We start from the raw sequence: 14,704 nt of genomic DNA, 5'->3' as shown, positions 1-14,704 counted from the left end.
GGGGGTTCCTATCGAGATAAGTCTAGATTTTAACGGAGTACACCCGAAGGAAAATCCGTTCCTTCCTTCCATCCACCCACCAACCCAGATCAGTATTTAAATGAGGGTTCTTGTGCCGACACGGTGGGGAGGACGGTCTTAAGAACCATACTACGTAAGTACATACACTCCCTCAAACACGGCGGTAGTAGTTAACTTACCCATAGTTAGCTAAGACCACCGGGTCCTTAGTCACGTTTCAAACTACGTCGGACTGTACACTATGTCCAGGCAGTTGGACGGTGGCTGGATATTTGTTAAGCCAGCTCTATTATGCAGTTTCTGGATTCGAATGCACTGCAGGGCGGTACTCCGTGCTCCCCTGCTACCTGACCATGGGGCAGTTCACCTTGAGCAATAGTGTGAGTTGGTACCAGTATGGAAACTGACTACCTTACCGTGGACTAGGTATGAGGAGGTAGGAGTATTCAGGATGCCCTATCGAATCCGATGCCCAATCGGCAGCGCACCAATCGACGCAACCAGGTTAGTGAATATCATTCGATTAGTCATCGGCGCAGGCAGCCGACAGAAACACGCACGGGCCACCACCGCAGCCCTGAGGAGCAAGTCTACTAGGGTACCTACAGAGTAGTAGTCTATCCAGTCCAGTGCAGTAGCTTAACCAATTGCAGGACAGGGAGATGAGGAAGGATCTTTGCTGGTGAAGAATCAGTCACTCAGATAGATAGTATCCCTTAAAGCTCTGGCACCTACCTGTACTCGGTCTAAGCGACTGAGGACCAGGACTGTGAAGCGCCTGGTCCTAATCACACGGTTCCGTACGGTGGCCCTCCCGCGATGGACAATGTTGCGCCAAGGTGTGAAACGCCCCGACCTGCACGCTGTCCTTGATTTCTCGGGATCCCCGCACATGCGGCCCTTGGGGATCGGCGCCCTTGCGGAGTAGCGGGTGATGAAATCTGGACTCTAGCTTGCGTTGCGAGAAATCAATCGATGAGTCTGAGCGAGAGAGCAGTATGGCGGTGAGGGCGGGGATCCACTGTCGACCTTGAAGACGTTCCGGGGGTGGATGGACGGTGTGGTGTTAATCTGCCCTGTAGGGTTAGAGGTTGTTTTACTCAAGGGTCCTGTCCTGTTGTGATTCCAACTTCGTTTTAGACGCATCACTATCGACGATCCATCGCTTGTCGTGATCAATTGAAGAGATTCTCATCAAGGTATAATTAAAAATAAAATGCCATGTATCCGTAGTGCAAGGTGCATCGCTACCCCCGGCTACCCATCATGGGTAGCCGGCGATGATGCGGTAGATGATCCAGATCAATTCGAAGCTATATGATCGCTGCAGACATAACCATGCTAAATATGAAAACGAGTAGCTCAAGCTTAGACCTATCCTTACACCAACCATAGAGCGTGAACTGGGGTCTCCAGACAATGATTCCGTGCGGGGTCCCGCCCACCAATACAGTAGTTCCAAGTCACAACGAACGCCAGGGTCGTTTGTCCTCCACCAGACACCACAAAAATCGCTGCAAAACGCCGGAAAATGCTTAGTCGTTGTAGTAAATCATGAGCTGTCTTCAAGGACATGGCCATTGACGGCATCTTTGCGCTGCCTCAGCGTGTCAATGGCTTTGCCAACTTCGTCTTTAGCCACCCCTTCCAGAGAGGCTCTGGCATCGGGCTCGAGAGTTTCAACGTCACCCACCCGCTCGTAGAGCATCCGGGAGATACTCCGATTAATGTCGGTGTATTCATCTTTGGAAACAAGCTTCGAGCGATAGTAGGGTTTCAGTTCAGAAACTACAAGCCTTTGAACGGCCGACTTGACCGCGGATGACGGCCCTGACGGCCCCGAGCGAGAAGGGGAGGCATGGAGCGAACGTAGGGCTGCTGAGCGAGCTGCAGCCCGGGGAATCCGACGATTCCAGCGAGGAGGAGGGGTATGACGTGGGGACTGATCTTCTTCTTCATGGCGATCTTTGTCCGAGGCAATTGAAGAGACGTCCGGGGAGAACGGTGGGGATGAAGGGTCTGCAGGCGACCCGAGTTGTAGAGGCGATACTGGTCTGTTTCTGCCATGTGGAGGCGGCGTTGTAGAAGACATCCGTGGAGAGGAGGGGTTAGAGGGAGCAGGCGAGATGGAAGGGGAGGTCAGGCCAGGCGTGAAGTGATCGGTCGGGGCGATAGAAGAATGGGCTGATGGACCATGTGAATTGATGCCATTGTGAGTAGACGATGACTCCACCTCTTTCAGAAGCGATTGGAGGAAACTCGGCTCGCTCGAAGGTTCGGCATTGATCCGAGCAGTGGCCTGTGCACTTGCAGCCCGCGATGACTCCCCGTTCTGCATAGCAAGAGCCGCCAAGTCTTCGGCCCTTCGAGTCCGGGGTCGCTTGAGCTTGCGTGCAGGCTCGGTAGGCTCCGGCGATGGGGACATGGTGGGCTCTTTACGTTTTCTTGCCGCACTCGGATTATTCTCGATTTCTCGGGCACGCTCGAATGCATTCCAGGCTCTCATTTCCTCAAGCGACTCTGGCTCGGGGGTGGGCTCGCGAGGTACGCGGGGCCGCGATGGCCGAGGGGCCTCGATATCGAGCAAGGCCGCAGTATCCCGAAAGCGGTTGCTACCACCCTGCCGTTCAGCAACTTCAAAACGACGCTGCCATGCGCGAAACTCACGCTGATTGGCTTCTTCCCGTCGTTGCTGCTGACGAGCACGCTCCAACGCCCTGTCATCATCGAAGGGGAAATCCAAGTCAATGTTTAAGTGATCCCAAACAGACTGCCATACCCTTGCCCAATGTAGGGAGTTGAGCTGATTTCTGCTCTGTAGCATTCGCTGCTGTGCTCTCGTACGGCGATTCCGTCTATCCTGCGGTCGGGAACCCCTGTCAGTCGTCTCAGGGGAGCGTCCGAGACGACGTTGGTTCTCACACCGTGCACAATACCAGGGCCCACTGGGCACCTCGTCGAGACCGACACAGTAGGTATGTGAGGGTGCATCACAACCATCGCAAAGAAGAAGCAAATCTTCGTTGTCCGCATCGCCGCAGACGGGACAAGGCTGGAAGTCGATGAAGTCATCATCAATATACTCGATAACCATCGAAGGATCAACCTCGGCGACTTGGGTTCGATCCTGGACGGCATATGACGAGATGACAGGACCTGTATTATGGAAAGTCGATATATTAGCCAGGGAGAACGGCCACATGGTGTAGATCGATAGCCAGGGGCTTCAATGGTGGTTTGGAGGGGCGTGATAAGGACTTACCGCCGGGGCGATCACTTAGTTCGACTACATTGAAACTCCGCCGGCAGATCGGACAGCTGTTGGCCCGTTCTACCCATGGTTTGAGGCAGTTGTTGTGCAAGATGTGACCACAAGGTAGCAACTGGGCGATTTGACCGGGATCCTCATTGCCATCGACACCATCGACCTTGCTGGCAATGTTGGCAATGTTGGCCGACCTGGTCTCTGGCTCGAGGTCAAGTCTTGGCGCGGCCTCGGCGGCGACGGCAAGAGGATCGCTGGCGCTTTCGCCAAGGTCTCCTAAGCACACAATACAAGTGTCGGACATTAACAGAAGGGGCGATTTCAGAGGTGTCTGCAGGAACGCTGAGAGAAGGCATGAAGAGAACTTAAAAGGAAAGAAAATAGGAAAGTTTTGAGATGTAGAAGGGAAGGGGAGGGGGGAGGGAGAAGGTCAGGTCGAGTGATGTGGTGGAGAAAGCAACCGGCCTTTTGAAGGTGGACCGCCAATCCGATCTAACGCAAAGCAGGCTGGAGCCCAACGTGACCATGACCCCCAGAGCCAATCACTCCCTCCAAAAAACGGCAAAAGCAGGCTTAGTCAGTCCTTGGGATGATGGCTTCAAGAAATGCCCTGGCCCTTGCAGCACCAGCAGGCGCACCAGCAACAGCAGGAGCACTAGCAGGAAAGCAGTCACAATAAGCAAAGCAGCTGAAATTATTTCACACAGACCACGTTTCCCCTTTCCCCTCATTCCATTTGTTCTGCGGTGAATCAACGCTATCCTCCGATCAAGTGTAGACCGCCTCCTTGCCCCTGGGATTGATTAAAGTTAGTAGCGATCTATCGCACCTCGTGTGTGGTTATGTGAAAGTAGCATGTCTGGCGACCGCATTTCCTGGTGTTCGGTCGCAGGAATAGAGACTCTACGAGAAGTATATCCAAATGATGCAAATACTGATCGCTGACCGGCTTAGATGATCATGATCAGACAAGGAGATCAAACCACCCACCAAAACCGCAACCCTCTGCAATGTGAACCGCGCGTGTAGTGTCGAGAATTGGAGTTTCCGTCAAGAGAATTTCGCCGCACGAGACATGCTCTTAAGGGTTCGAGGTCCCTCACATGCTGGACAGCCACGAAGTCCCCGTTAGAAAGGAGGATCACAAGTTCTCAACCCCAGAAACCGAGAGACCAGAGGTCATACGAGGACATTGCAGAGAGTTGGCATGATTCGAAGGGTGTGACTCGAAGACTAAGATTGGTACCGCGAATGACCTGGTATCACCGATTGCATTTTAAGTCTAGAAGGGGAAGTCTTAAATCGAGGACGGATTCGGTGCTAACAACATCGGGGCAACGACGTTCGGAAACGAGAAGAGCGCTCATAGAAGTTTTCCAGATCTTAATTTGGCATTTTTTTATTTCAAACGTAAAGAAAAGGAAATCCCATCATCACATTTAGACCTCCGCGATTTCTCTGAGACGGCGGATGGTGGAGCGGGTGGCAGCGGCGGCGGGGGTACTGTGTTACAAACGTCCAGCGATCAGCAATCGTGTCACTTCTTGGAAGCTGCGGGGGGCCCAGTCTGGCTGGTTCGTGTCGACAAGTCGACAAGATGGCGGGACTTACGAGACGGTGTAGGCACCACCGGCAACGGTCTTCTTGCAGCCCTTGCACTCCCAGATACCAACAGCCTGGCGCTTGACGGTGTTCTTTCCGCAGAAGGTGCAGATGTAACGGGCGTGCTGGGACACTTCCATCTTCTTCACCTGCTTACGCAGGGAGGCACCGTATCTATTATCATGCCATCGTCAATATACATTTCGTGTCACGGTGCGAAGGATTTCGATGTGCCGTTTGCTCGATAATCATCGTTCGGTTTGTTGTCGCGATCGAGGCTTTTCGAAAATTTTTTCTGAGGGGTTCGGAGTGGAAGGGCGCGAGTGCCTACCTGGTACCATATTTACCGGTGATGCCGACCTCTGCAATATCCAGTCAGTAATTAATTCAAAAGGCCAATTTCGCATTCTTCTCGCGCAGAGATTCGAGGGTATACACATACTCTTAGTGCGCTTCGTCATCTTGGCTGGATCCGGCTGTTGAGGTCGAAGATGGATACAGTGCGGTAAGTCGAAATCGAGACGTGAGTCTTTCTAGTCGGGAGTGGTTGTGGGCGGGCTCGCTTAGGGCTGCACCTAGAGTCACGTGAGCCGCATCATACTTGGGCTGTCTCTAGGAGAGCATAGATCCGAGTATTCACGTTATGAGACAGTGAGGGTCAACGAGTTCTACTTCTCCCACATTCTCAAGTCTTCTTTTCTATTTTACCTTTTTTTCCTTCCTCTTTATGACTCTCCTGGCCGCGTTACTGTGCGCGCATATTCTGCAGGAGTCGTGATGACATAATAAATTCACGGGTTCGAGCTTATGTAATTCGCCCTGCATTACTTGCCATCAAGGTGCTGACAACTTCGCTTACTAGTATTGTGCACCCATGCTCTTGGGGTAGGAGAGTGAAAGCTACCTATGAGGCTCTTATGCTAACTACTGTAATACATTCTATCAGCTTCTGTAGAGCGAAGTTCAGTTCCCCAAATGAGGGGCATATAAATATCCGATCACATGCATGGGGCAGACTGATCTTTGGTATGTCTGGATCCGGTTAGTCCAGTCTAGTACTCGTGCTACCACCGATCTGGCCGGAACCGAGCAACCTCAGGCAAGCCATCCCTAGTTGTATAAACTCCGTTCCATGCGCGCATCAGGTGCAGCAACTCCTTTGAACAACTAAATCACTGCCTCCGGCTGCGTACGTGTGGTCTACGAGCCGTCACTTCAAATCCTAAGTCTTATCGATAGTAGCAACCCACCACGCCGAGATGGAGTCTCAGAGAGAGTACGATATCATTCTCCTCGGCCCCACTGGTTACACAGGACGCTTCTGTGCCCAGCATATCGTCAACCATCTGCCGACCAACCTGAAATGGGCAGTGGGTGGACGCTCTCAGCCCAAGCTTGAGCAGGCCGTCAAGGACTTCAAGACTCTGAATCCTGATCGCAAAGATCCTGGTACTGTATCGCCGCTACACGCGTCTTCACATGTTAATGGATAGTAGATATTATTACTGTCCAGCTCAATAAAGAAGAACTGGCCCCGCTGGTACGCAGGACGAAGGTCATCATCAACTGCGTGGGTCCATACTGTTTGTACTCGACGCCGGTGGTCGAAGCCTGCGCCAGCAATGGGACACACTATGTCGATGCGTCGGTTTCTCTTTGTCTCCCGTTTGACCTCCTATACTGACTGAGCCACCATGTAGAACCGGAGAAACTCCCTGGGTGAAGACGATTGTTGAGAAATACCATGAAACAGCCAAGTCGAACGGCGCCGTTGTACGTCTTGCTCGCGTCTTCGCTCCATAACACCATTCTCTCTAACCACATCTCAACAACTACAGATCATCCCCTCCGTCGGAATAGAAAGCGCCCCCGCAGACATGCTGGCCTGGGCTCTTGTCAAACGCATCCGCGAGGACCTCGCCTGCGACACCAAGGAAGTCGTTTCCGCCATCCACGAGATGAAGTACGTGGCAACCTAAACCCCACTGCACTACCCGACTTCCTTACTAACATGACCACCAGATCCTCGGGCGCAAGCGGCGGCACCCTCAGCACAATCCTCACCGTCTTCGACACCCTCTCCTTCGCCGACATCGCCAAATCCGCCAACCCCTTCGCGCTCGCCGCCGCGCCACCCCCAGCCAACGTACCCGGCGAGCCCCTCCTCGCCCAACTCTCCGGCGTCCGGTACGTGCGCGACCTGGGGGCGCTGACGACCTCGCCATCCGGCCTCGCGGACGTCAACGTCGTGCACCGCAGCAGCTCGCTGATGCCGGAGTTCTACGGGCCCCACTTCCACTTCCGGCAGTTCCTGCGCGTGCGCAACGCGCTCGTCGGGGTGTTCGTTCACTACACGTTTCTGGCCGTGATCTCGCTGCTGATCTTCGCGCCGGTCCGCGCTCTGATCCGGCGGTACGTCTACCAGCCCGGCGCGGGGCCGACGGCCGAGGCGTCGGTGAACGACCACCTCGAGTATCGGGCCGTGGCGACGGCGGATCAACCTGTGGCGCCGAAGCGGGCGTTCGGCAAGTTGCGGTACCAGGGGGGTTGTTATGAGTTCACGGGGCTGAGCTTGGCGGAGGCGGCGATGGTGATTCTGGAGAATGAGGAGAAGGTCAAGCGGGTTTCGCGGGGTGGGATTGTGACGACGGCGGTGCTGGGGCAGGAGTTGCTGGATCGGTGGGAGAAGGTTGGGTGTCGGGTTGAGACGCAGGTCTTTGAGCATTAGCTTCGCTTTGTTAAATTTTTGTTTATTGTCTGATCATATTTGTGATATCTGTATGTTTTTCACCTTCTGTATGTGAATCTTATGACGCAGTCACTTGGAACACAATCAAACCTAACCAGTAAGGATCAAGCAAGCCCAGGGAATCAATCCAGCAATTCCCACCCATCACAGACCCCCATCAAGCAATACAATACTCCGAACGGTAGACCTCACAACCGCGACAACCCCGCCCTCCCAAAGACGACCTCCTCCAACCACCACGCAATGATCTCATTGACCTCCTCGGGCTTCTGCCACAGCGCCCAATGGCCCGTGTTCACTTGCTTGTAGGTCAAATGCGGGATCGTCCTGGTCATGCCGCCGCCGAGATTAGGCGGCAGGGCGGGATCCTTGAGGGCCTGGATGAAGAGCAACGGGGCGGTGATGCGGCGGTTGAGGATGGCCAGTTCGTCCTCGTAGTTGATCTTGCGGGTGCGGTACCAGTTTACTGTTCCGACCCCAGATTAGCCTGGACCTTCCACAGCCACCCACTCATATCCAAGGGTAGGATAGGGGGGAACATACAAGGTCCGCGAAGCCCATTCCGCGCAAACTCGGTAGCGTAGTACTCCAGTTCCTGTATACCCGCGCAGATACTGTTAGCATCGCACCACCACCCTGCCCCAAACCCAGGCAAAAAAAAAAAAAAAAGAAAAAACATACAACCTCACTCAACAGCCCCGACCCCGCCACCTTCTCCAACCGATCCCACAGCACCCCGACCTCAGCATCGAACGCGACGCTCCTCTCCTCGTCCGCCGTGCGCCCGCCGTACAGCGCCGACAGGAACCGCGCGATCTCGTCTTTGGTGTGCAGATTCCGCTCCAGCGCCCGGCCCCGGAACTGCAGCTGATAGCCGAAGTGCGGCGCGATGCGGCGCTCCGTCAGCGCCTCGAGCGACAGGTACTTGCGCGTGGGCGGCGCGTAGGGCACGCAGACGGTGAACACGTGCGAGACCAGCGTGGGGTGCCAGAGGGCGACGCGGTAGGCTAGGGCGGCACCCCTTGATTCGGTTCACTTTTTGTTAGCTGAATTGAAGGGAACAGAGGGGGGATATGGTTGGGGGGTTAGGGGCGGTACCAGTCGTGTCCGCCGAGGATGATCTGCTGGGCGTCGAGGTGGGCGGCGAGTCCTTTGATGTCGTTGGCGCAGTTGCGGTGCGAATAGAGGTGGATGTCCTCGGGGGCGTCCTGATGGCTTAGTTAGTGATCGAGATGTTTGGTATTGGTGGTGGTGGTGGTGGTGGTGATGATGATGGGTGGGGGTGAATACGGTCTGTCCGTAGCCCAGACAATCTGGGGCTACTACTCTCAACCCCATCTCGATGAGCATGGGGATCTGGTGGCGCCATCCCATGGAGAGGTCGGGGAAGCCATGGAGCTGGTTTCAAGTTAGGTTACGTTGCTAGACTCTAGTTCGAGGCTTTGTGTACACCGCGCAATTGATACTCACCAGGAAGATGGTGGCGCGGTATACTCCCGACTCCGGCTCGCTATACAAGTAGCCTGGCAATATATGTATGCATCAGCCTCGGTGCGTCTATCGCTCAATCACCTGATAAGTGCAAGCAGTGCGGCACGCAGGTGTCGGATGTCGCATATCGAAGCAATTGACCACCAAGCAACAAAAATATGCATAATCTTCTCACATACTGTATGTGTTGCCATTGAGATTGGCAGAGCGGCGCTCGACTCGCGAGTCGCCGGTGACGTCGATCTTGTCCACCGCCATTTCTGGGACACCACCAACAAAAGGATGGTTTTATGCGGCGAGTACAACTACTTTTTGAAAGGACAGTCAAAGATAATGGAATTAGCAGAACGGAAAAATAACTGGGTGAAGAGAGCAGAATCTACCATACCGACTTTCGGTTTAATCTAATAAATGGTACCTGATGGAGATTCCCCCGCCAGCTGTTCATCACGTGAAACTGAAGCTATATTTAATTTCCAAAAGCACCACGAGGCTGGGCCAGTGGAGTTGGGCACGCGACGGGAGGCTTCGCTCAGTCAGTCTGTCTTTTAGATAAGCCGTTGGATTAATCGTGAGAGAGGGAGAGAGAGACTCATGGAGACACAAGAGAGGGAGGAGGGGTACATTCCCCAGTCCCCCATTGTTTGATCGTTCTGCCGAAAATGCCTCGGCTAATTGTCAGATGCAAGATACAGCAGAATGCAGCTACAGTTACTCCATACATGCTCGTACGTACATCGTGCCTGCGTTCCAACTCCACGCTTTGCCTTTTCGTCGTGTACATAATGCTGCAGAATTCTCAGAATATGGCTATTGTAGAGTACAGTTAGATAGGATCGAACCGCTCATAGCTGCAGTTGGTTCTTCAGTAGATTACAGTGTCCTCCTGGTCCTCGACCACCTCTCCGCCGTCATCGTCGTGTGCGCGATGCAGATCATCGTGGCCGTCAGCCACAGACACGGTGCTATCATGTGCGGGTGTGGCGTCTTGTGGGGCCTGTTCTGCCTCCCCTTCGGATTTCGAGCCTGAGTTTTCTGCGCGTACAGCAGTCTCCTCCGGTACGCTCTTGGACTCGTGGGCTTCTGATTCTGGCACCGACGCCGGTCCCTGCGCATCATCCTGTGTGGTTTCCGGCTTCTGCTCGTCCTCTGCGTGGGTGTCCTGGTTCTGAGCTGCATAGCGTGCCTCAAACTCGGCCCTTTCTCGGGCAACGGTTGCTTCCGCCTCTTGGATCTGTTCGTCTATAACGTCTTCATCATCGGACCTCAATTGCCATGGTTTGTAGTACTATCCAGCACCCACAGTTAGCGTTACTCCGCATGCAAGCCAACCCCCTATCACCCTCAAGGATTACAAGGGCAAAGGTGAAACACATACCAAAACAGGCTCCGCCTTTGTCTTCAGATACCTCGCCGTAGCCAAGATATTTTCATGCCGAGTCCGCATCTGCACATGATAACAAATTAGCACTTTACACCGTAAACCACCTCGTAACCCCCAGAACTGCGAAGCAATCCAGAATGAGGGAAAAAAAAAGAGGGAGGGGGGGCGTACCGCTTCCTCCTCATAAGCCCTCTGGTACTTCTTCCGTCTCTGCACCCTCTCCTCCCGCCGCTTCTTCTTCAATTCCCCGTACTCCTCATCCTGTAACTTGAGCTTATCCTGCTGCCGCTTCTCGATATCCGCCCGCCGTCTCTGGGCCGCCGTGTTCGAGGAGCTCTGGGAGAGCGTGCCCAGCAGCGCGCCGAACAGCCGCTGGCCGCGTTTGCGCTCCTCGTCCTTGCGTCCGGCGGCCGGTCGGCGCGGTGGGGGTGGTGCGCGTTTCGATTCTTCCGGGGAGGCCGGGGGCTTCTGGTCTTGGTCTGCTGTGGGTTCCGGTTGGACGACTGGAGGGTGGTCGTTGTTGTTTGTTTCTGCGGCTTGTTCTTGTTGTTGTTCTTGGTCTTGGTCTTGGTCTTGGTCTTGGTCTTGGTCTTGGTCTTGTGGCTGGGTGGTGGAGGCGGAGGTACTCAATCGGCGGCGTTTGCTGTCTGTTTCTCTGCCGACTGCTGTGACATCATCACCGGCCTCGGTAGCGGAGGAGGACTGTCGCCGTTTGAGGCCTGCATTTGTTGTTGTGTGATCTGGGGAAGGGAGTCGGGGCTGGTGGTCTTCTGGATCGGGCAGAGCTACTGCCGATGCGAGAGTTCTGTTTGGGTGTATTTTTGTCATAGCGTCAGTAAAACGTGTCTCGTCCCAAAGAGCGTGTGGAGTATGCTTTAACAGAGAGAACTGAGACTGAGACATACCCTTCAGCCATATCCGCACTCAGAGACCAAACGGACCGGGGAGGTTGTACGAAAGGGTTCCCAAGAAAATTGATAACACCAGTGCTGAAGACAAGATGGTGTTATGTGCCTTGCAACCAAGGAGAACAAGCAATGACAATGAGTGAAGGAGGAAGAGAGATCAGACACAAAAATCACCCACGACCGAGAAAGAGCAGGGCAAGAGTGTTTCTCAACCAACTCCCAAACTGATAACTCTAGTTCAAGTTAGCGATGCGATCGATAACTTCTGGCCAGCTGCTTCGGCGGCGGCGCGGGACTGCTTCGTGCACGGACCACGCCTTACCCAATCGGGGCCTGCCGTTGGAGTTCATGTTGCAGTGGCAGAGCCGGACTGAGGAAGCGCGGCGATTCTTCTTCTTCCTTCTTCACTCCCTCTCATCTGGACCACACCTCCGTCAGCTCTCCCAAACCTCCGAGCTTAGCTATTCACCCTTGCTTTGAAATCCTCTCCATCCACGCCACCTGCAGCGTACAACACCTTCCTCTCCTGCTACGTGAAACCTTTTCCACCCCTTAAGTTCAAACCTCTTCCCTATCACCGACTTGAAACCTCCTACCATCATCACAACCTCACCCACAATCACAACCACAACCACCCCTACACCCACAAAATGTCCCGCCACCACCCCGATCTCGTCATGTGCCGCAAGCAGCCCGGCATCTCCATCGGCCGCCTCTGCGACAAGTGCGACGGCAAGTGCCCCGTCTGCGACTCCTACGTGCGCCCCACGACCCTGGTCCGCATCTGCGACGAGTGCTCCTTCGGCAACTACCAGAACAAGTGCATCGTCTGCGGCGGCGAGGGGATCAGCGACGCCTTCTACTGCTTCGAGTGCACCCGCCTGGAGAAGGACCGCGACGGGTGCCCCAAGATCATCAATCTGGGCAGTTCGCGGACGGACCTGTTCTACCAGAAAAAAAGTTTTCGAAATCATTGACCTTGCCCGCCCGTTGTACCGCTTATTCACCGCTTGTTTCGCCGCTGGCCTGGGGAAATGGAGCGGGTTATGGCCAGTTTTCTTACGTGATGTGATGCTCGACTTTTGCCGAAGCGCCTCGTCTTGGCTATTACGAATGAATTGATGCGAGAACACAAAAGCTGGTGGTGGAAGAACGCTCAGCTCTCTAAGTGCCGTGCCGGGGTGAGGGGCTATATACTGTATCGATCTCATAGAGCAAAAAAGCAAGATGTACAAGAAATCAGGGGCAGCCGTTGGGTCCACCTGGGACTGATCATATTTACCGTCCGGGACGTCTCGGTCTCGCGAACCCGCGACTGGGCCCGGTGCTTTGTTGCGGGTGGACCTCTTCCTGCAGCCTCTCGCCGGAGATCTCATCGGGAGAGGATGCCTCAATCTGCAAGTCCTAAATGTTAGCGGAGGCCCATTTTTACTGGATCAGCCGTTGACTGACCTTCTTCGAGACCTTCAGGCCCTGCTCTTCAGCCAGCGCGAGCGCGTGCATGCGGGAACTAGCGTACAGCATGCGCTCTCGGATCGACGACCCAGACGGGCAGGTGTAAATGAAGACCACGGTATCGGAGTCAGGGTAGTGATAGAAAGTGTACCGCGGCGAGGAGTCCGGGATGTGCGACTGGACGGAGTTGGCCTCGACGCCCGACTCGGCGACAGCCACCTTGAAAGCCTCCGACTTGACCTCGATGGCCTGTATTTAGTTGCGAAGCATATCGTTAGCGAGACCTCCAATCCAGATCCAATCATTCAAAGCAGATCTTATCCTCTTCTTCCCTCCTCTCCGGGAGTGAAAAAAAACCCCCAGCAACCAGATAAATCACCCGCATCAAACGAGACCAAAGACAGGGATAGGAGAAACACATACCAACTGCACCAACCCCCCAGCCTGCAACCCGCCGAGCGCCGCCTTAACCTCATCATCGACATGCATCTGGATGCGCATCCCCGACGCGCCCCCGCCCGTCCCCCCGGCGGCGAACAAACTGCCCCGCTGGAACGTGCCCCCGATGCCAATATCGCGGCCGGGGGTGCCGGACCGCGCCTCATCCTCCGCACGCCTCACGGCCTCCAACTCGCGCTCCTTCTCGCCCATCAGATCCTCCCGCCTCCACCCGAGCCCCTCACTATCAGCTCCAACATCCTTCCGGGACTTCTCCGCCTCCCGCTCCCGCCACGCCGCCTCCCCGATCACCTCCTCCTCGTCCGTGGCGAAGATCGTGGCCGCGAACTTCTCCGTGCCCAGTTCGCGGGCCAGCGTGGCGCGCGTCGCCGCGAAGAGGGTTTTGTTGCGCACGCCCGCGTTGGAGGGGATGTAGGTGAGGGCGAGCAGTTCACTTTGCGAGTCAGAGGTGGGCCGGCGGAGGAGCAGGTAGATCGGGGTCTTGGGTTCCAGGACGGTGGAGAGCTGCGGGAGGGAGGCGTAAAAGCTGGCGGCGTTCTCGGTCGATGAGGGGGAGGCGAAGGGGAGCGCGGGCAGCGGGGTCAGGCGCTCGGATTGGATGGTCACCGGCAGGCAGAATTGGGTAGCGTCGGTGGTGAAGCTTGTGAAGGCGGTTTGGAGTTCTTGGGAGACTACCAGGATTTGTACATTATTAGTTTTGGGGGGTTTCTTGTTGGGATTGGAAGGAGGGGTTGTGGATGGTGAGGTGGTTTTTGATGGAAGATGGGGCCCATGTCGTAATGTCAGGGGATGAGGCCGGGTGGAGGATCGGGGGGAAATGTTGGGGAACTTGGAGCCAGAGAAGTGTGCAGTGGAGATGAGAACGTACCTGAGATTCCGGACTGCATCTTGAAAGAAAGACACCAAGACTGGTGTGGGGTTTTCTCTGATGCTGTCGGTGGTTGTTGTTGCTGCAGTTGACGGGGAAGAGGGACGGACGGATGTTTACTGCGGAGCGGACGGAGGGGGCCAGCGCAGAAGCGGTGTGTCTGGCGGGGTGCAATTTAGTTGGACGAGCGGAAGAGAAATCGGGTTTCTATTCTTAACTTGTACTTATCCTGATTTTTATTCCAGTTCTCAAGGCCACTTTTTTTTCTTTAATACTTGATTGCTACTTTGGTCTCACAATAACAGTCATCATCATCATCATCAGAAAAATCGCGATGGACATTCACAAATCTAACCATCTTTCCAAAAAAAGGTACAGATACAAAGGATACATGCGACCAAAACAAAACGACGTGATATATACAATCCACCCCAGATGTGAATCTTCCAGAATCGGCTATCCGGGCCTCCAACAGCACATAAAATAAAATATAAACAGCAAA

The 14,704-nt window shown here is 54.6% G+C and overlaps 8 protein-coding genes across 8 annotated transcripts; 2 read left to right on the top strand and 6 right to left on the bottom strand.

Annotated features, from left to right (window-relative positions):
* Positions 1 to 1,253: 1,253 nt before the first annotated feature.
* Positions 1,254 to 3,702, bottom strand: BO82DRAFT_380520 (putative PHD and RING finger domain protein). The gene is made up of 2 exons (XM_025637767.1): positions 3,284 to 3,702; positions 1,254 to 3,177 (listed from the first exon to the last, which is right to left on the bottom strand). The coding sequence occupies exons 1-2, from the start codon at positions 3,588 to 3,590 to the stop codon at positions 1,574 to 1,576; spliced, it is 1,911 nt and encodes a 636-aa protein (XP_025496096.1). The 5' UTR covers positions 3,591 to 3,702; the 3' UTR covers positions 1,254 to 1,573.
* A 1,023-nt stretch (positions 3,703 to 4,725) lies between these two features.
* On the bottom strand, positions 4,726 to 5,349 carry BO82DRAFT_371308 (60S ribosomal protein eL43; the record flags this gene model as incomplete). Its single annotated transcript, XM_025637266.1, has 4 exons — positions 4,726 to 4,789; positions 4,898 to 5,062; positions 5,220 to 5,250; positions 5,331 to 5,349. The coding sequence occupies 4 exons, from the start codon at positions 5,347 to 5,349 to the stop codon at positions 4,726 to 4,728; spliced, it is 279 nt and encodes a 92-aa protein (XP_025496095.1).
* A 708-nt stretch (positions 5,350 to 6,057) lies between these two features.
* On the top strand, positions 6,058 to 7,701 carry BO82DRAFT_350680 (uncharacterized protein). The gene is made up of 6 exons (XM_025634219.1): positions 6,058 to 6,077; positions 6,128 to 6,337; positions 6,385 to 6,532; positions 6,589 to 6,661; positions 6,727 to 6,851; positions 6,911 to 7,701. The coding sequence occupies exons 2-6, from the start codon at positions 6,148 to 6,150 to the stop codon at positions 7,614 to 7,616; spliced, it is 1,242 nt and encodes a 413-aa protein (XP_025496094.1). The 5' UTR covers positions 6,058 to 6,077; positions 6,128 to 6,147; the 3' UTR covers positions 7,617 to 7,701.
* On the bottom strand, positions 7,626 to 9,492 carry BO82DRAFT_326753 (alpha/beta fold hydrolase). The gene is made up of 7 exons (XM_025632932.1): positions 9,308 to 9,492; positions 9,108 to 9,160; positions 8,928 to 9,035; positions 8,736 to 8,845; positions 8,319 to 8,658; positions 8,181 to 8,232; positions 7,626 to 8,103 (listed from the first exon to the last, which is right to left on the bottom strand). The coding sequence occupies exons 1-7, from the start codon at positions 9,384 to 9,386 to the stop codon at positions 7,826 to 7,828; spliced, it is 1,020 nt and encodes a 339-aa protein (XP_025496093.1). The 5' UTR covers positions 9,387 to 9,492; the 3' UTR covers positions 7,626 to 7,825.
* Positions 9,493 to 9,595: 103 nt separating this feature from the next.
* BO82DRAFT_141363 (uncharacterized protein) lies at positions 9,596 to 9,979 on the bottom strand. The gene is made up of 2 exons (XM_025630074.1): positions 9,721 to 9,979; positions 9,596 to 9,654 (listed from the first exon to the last, which is right to left on the bottom strand). Exon 1 carries the CDS (start codon positions 9,910 to 9,912, stop codon positions 9,721 to 9,723), a length of 192 nt encoding a protein of 63 aa, XP_025496092.1. The 5' UTR covers positions 9,913 to 9,979; the 3' UTR covers positions 9,596 to 9,654.
* BO82DRAFT_350676 (pinin family protein) lies at positions 9,824 to 11,652 on the bottom strand. Its single transcript, XM_025634218.1, has 4 exons — positions 11,418 to 11,652; positions 10,684 to 11,317; positions 10,507 to 10,575; positions 9,824 to 10,416 (listed from the first exon to the last, which is right to left on the bottom strand). The coding sequence occupies exons 1-4, from the start codon at positions 11,426 to 11,428 to the stop codon at positions 9,994 to 9,996; spliced, it is 1,137 nt and encodes a 378-aa protein (XP_025496091.1). The 5' UTR covers positions 11,429 to 11,652; the 3' UTR covers positions 9,824 to 9,993.
* Positions 11,653 to 12,070: 418 nt separating this feature from the next.
* Positions 12,071 to 12,397, top strand: BO82DRAFT_273869 (PHF5 family protein; the record flags this gene model as incomplete). The annotated part of the gene is made up of 1 exon (XM_025631075.1): positions 12,071 to 12,397. One exon carries the CDS (start codon positions 12,071 to 12,073, stop codon positions 12,395 to 12,397), a length of 327 nt encoding a protein of 108 aa, XP_025496090.1.
* Positions 12,398 to 12,698: 301 nt separating this feature from the next.
* On the bottom strand, positions 12,699 to 14,455 carry BO82DRAFT_428870 (twinfilin; the record flags this gene model as incomplete). Its single annotated transcript, XM_025640481.1, has 4 exons — positions 14,203 to 14,455; positions 13,299 to 14,005; positions 12,873 to 13,124; positions 12,699 to 12,815 (listed from the first exon to the last, which is right to left on the bottom strand). The coding sequence occupies exons 1-4, from the start codon at positions 14,219 to 14,221 to the stop codon at positions 12,699 to 12,701; spliced, it is 1,095 nt and encodes a 364-aa protein (XP_025496089.1). The 5' UTR covers positions 14,222 to 14,455.
* Between the last annotated feature and the right edge of the window lie 249 nt (positions 14,456 to 14,704).

Source organism: Aspergillus uvarum (assembly GCF_003184745.1).
Source record: "Aspergillus uvarum CBS 121591 unplaced genomic scaffold BO82scaffold_5, whole genome shotgun sequence".
Lineage (NCBI taxonomy): Eukaryota > Fungi > Ascomycota > Eurotiomycetes > Eurotiales > Aspergillaceae > Aspergillus > Aspergillus uvarum.
Note: the sequence above shows the minus strand (reverse complement) of the source record. Positions and strands in the feature narration are given on the sequence as shown.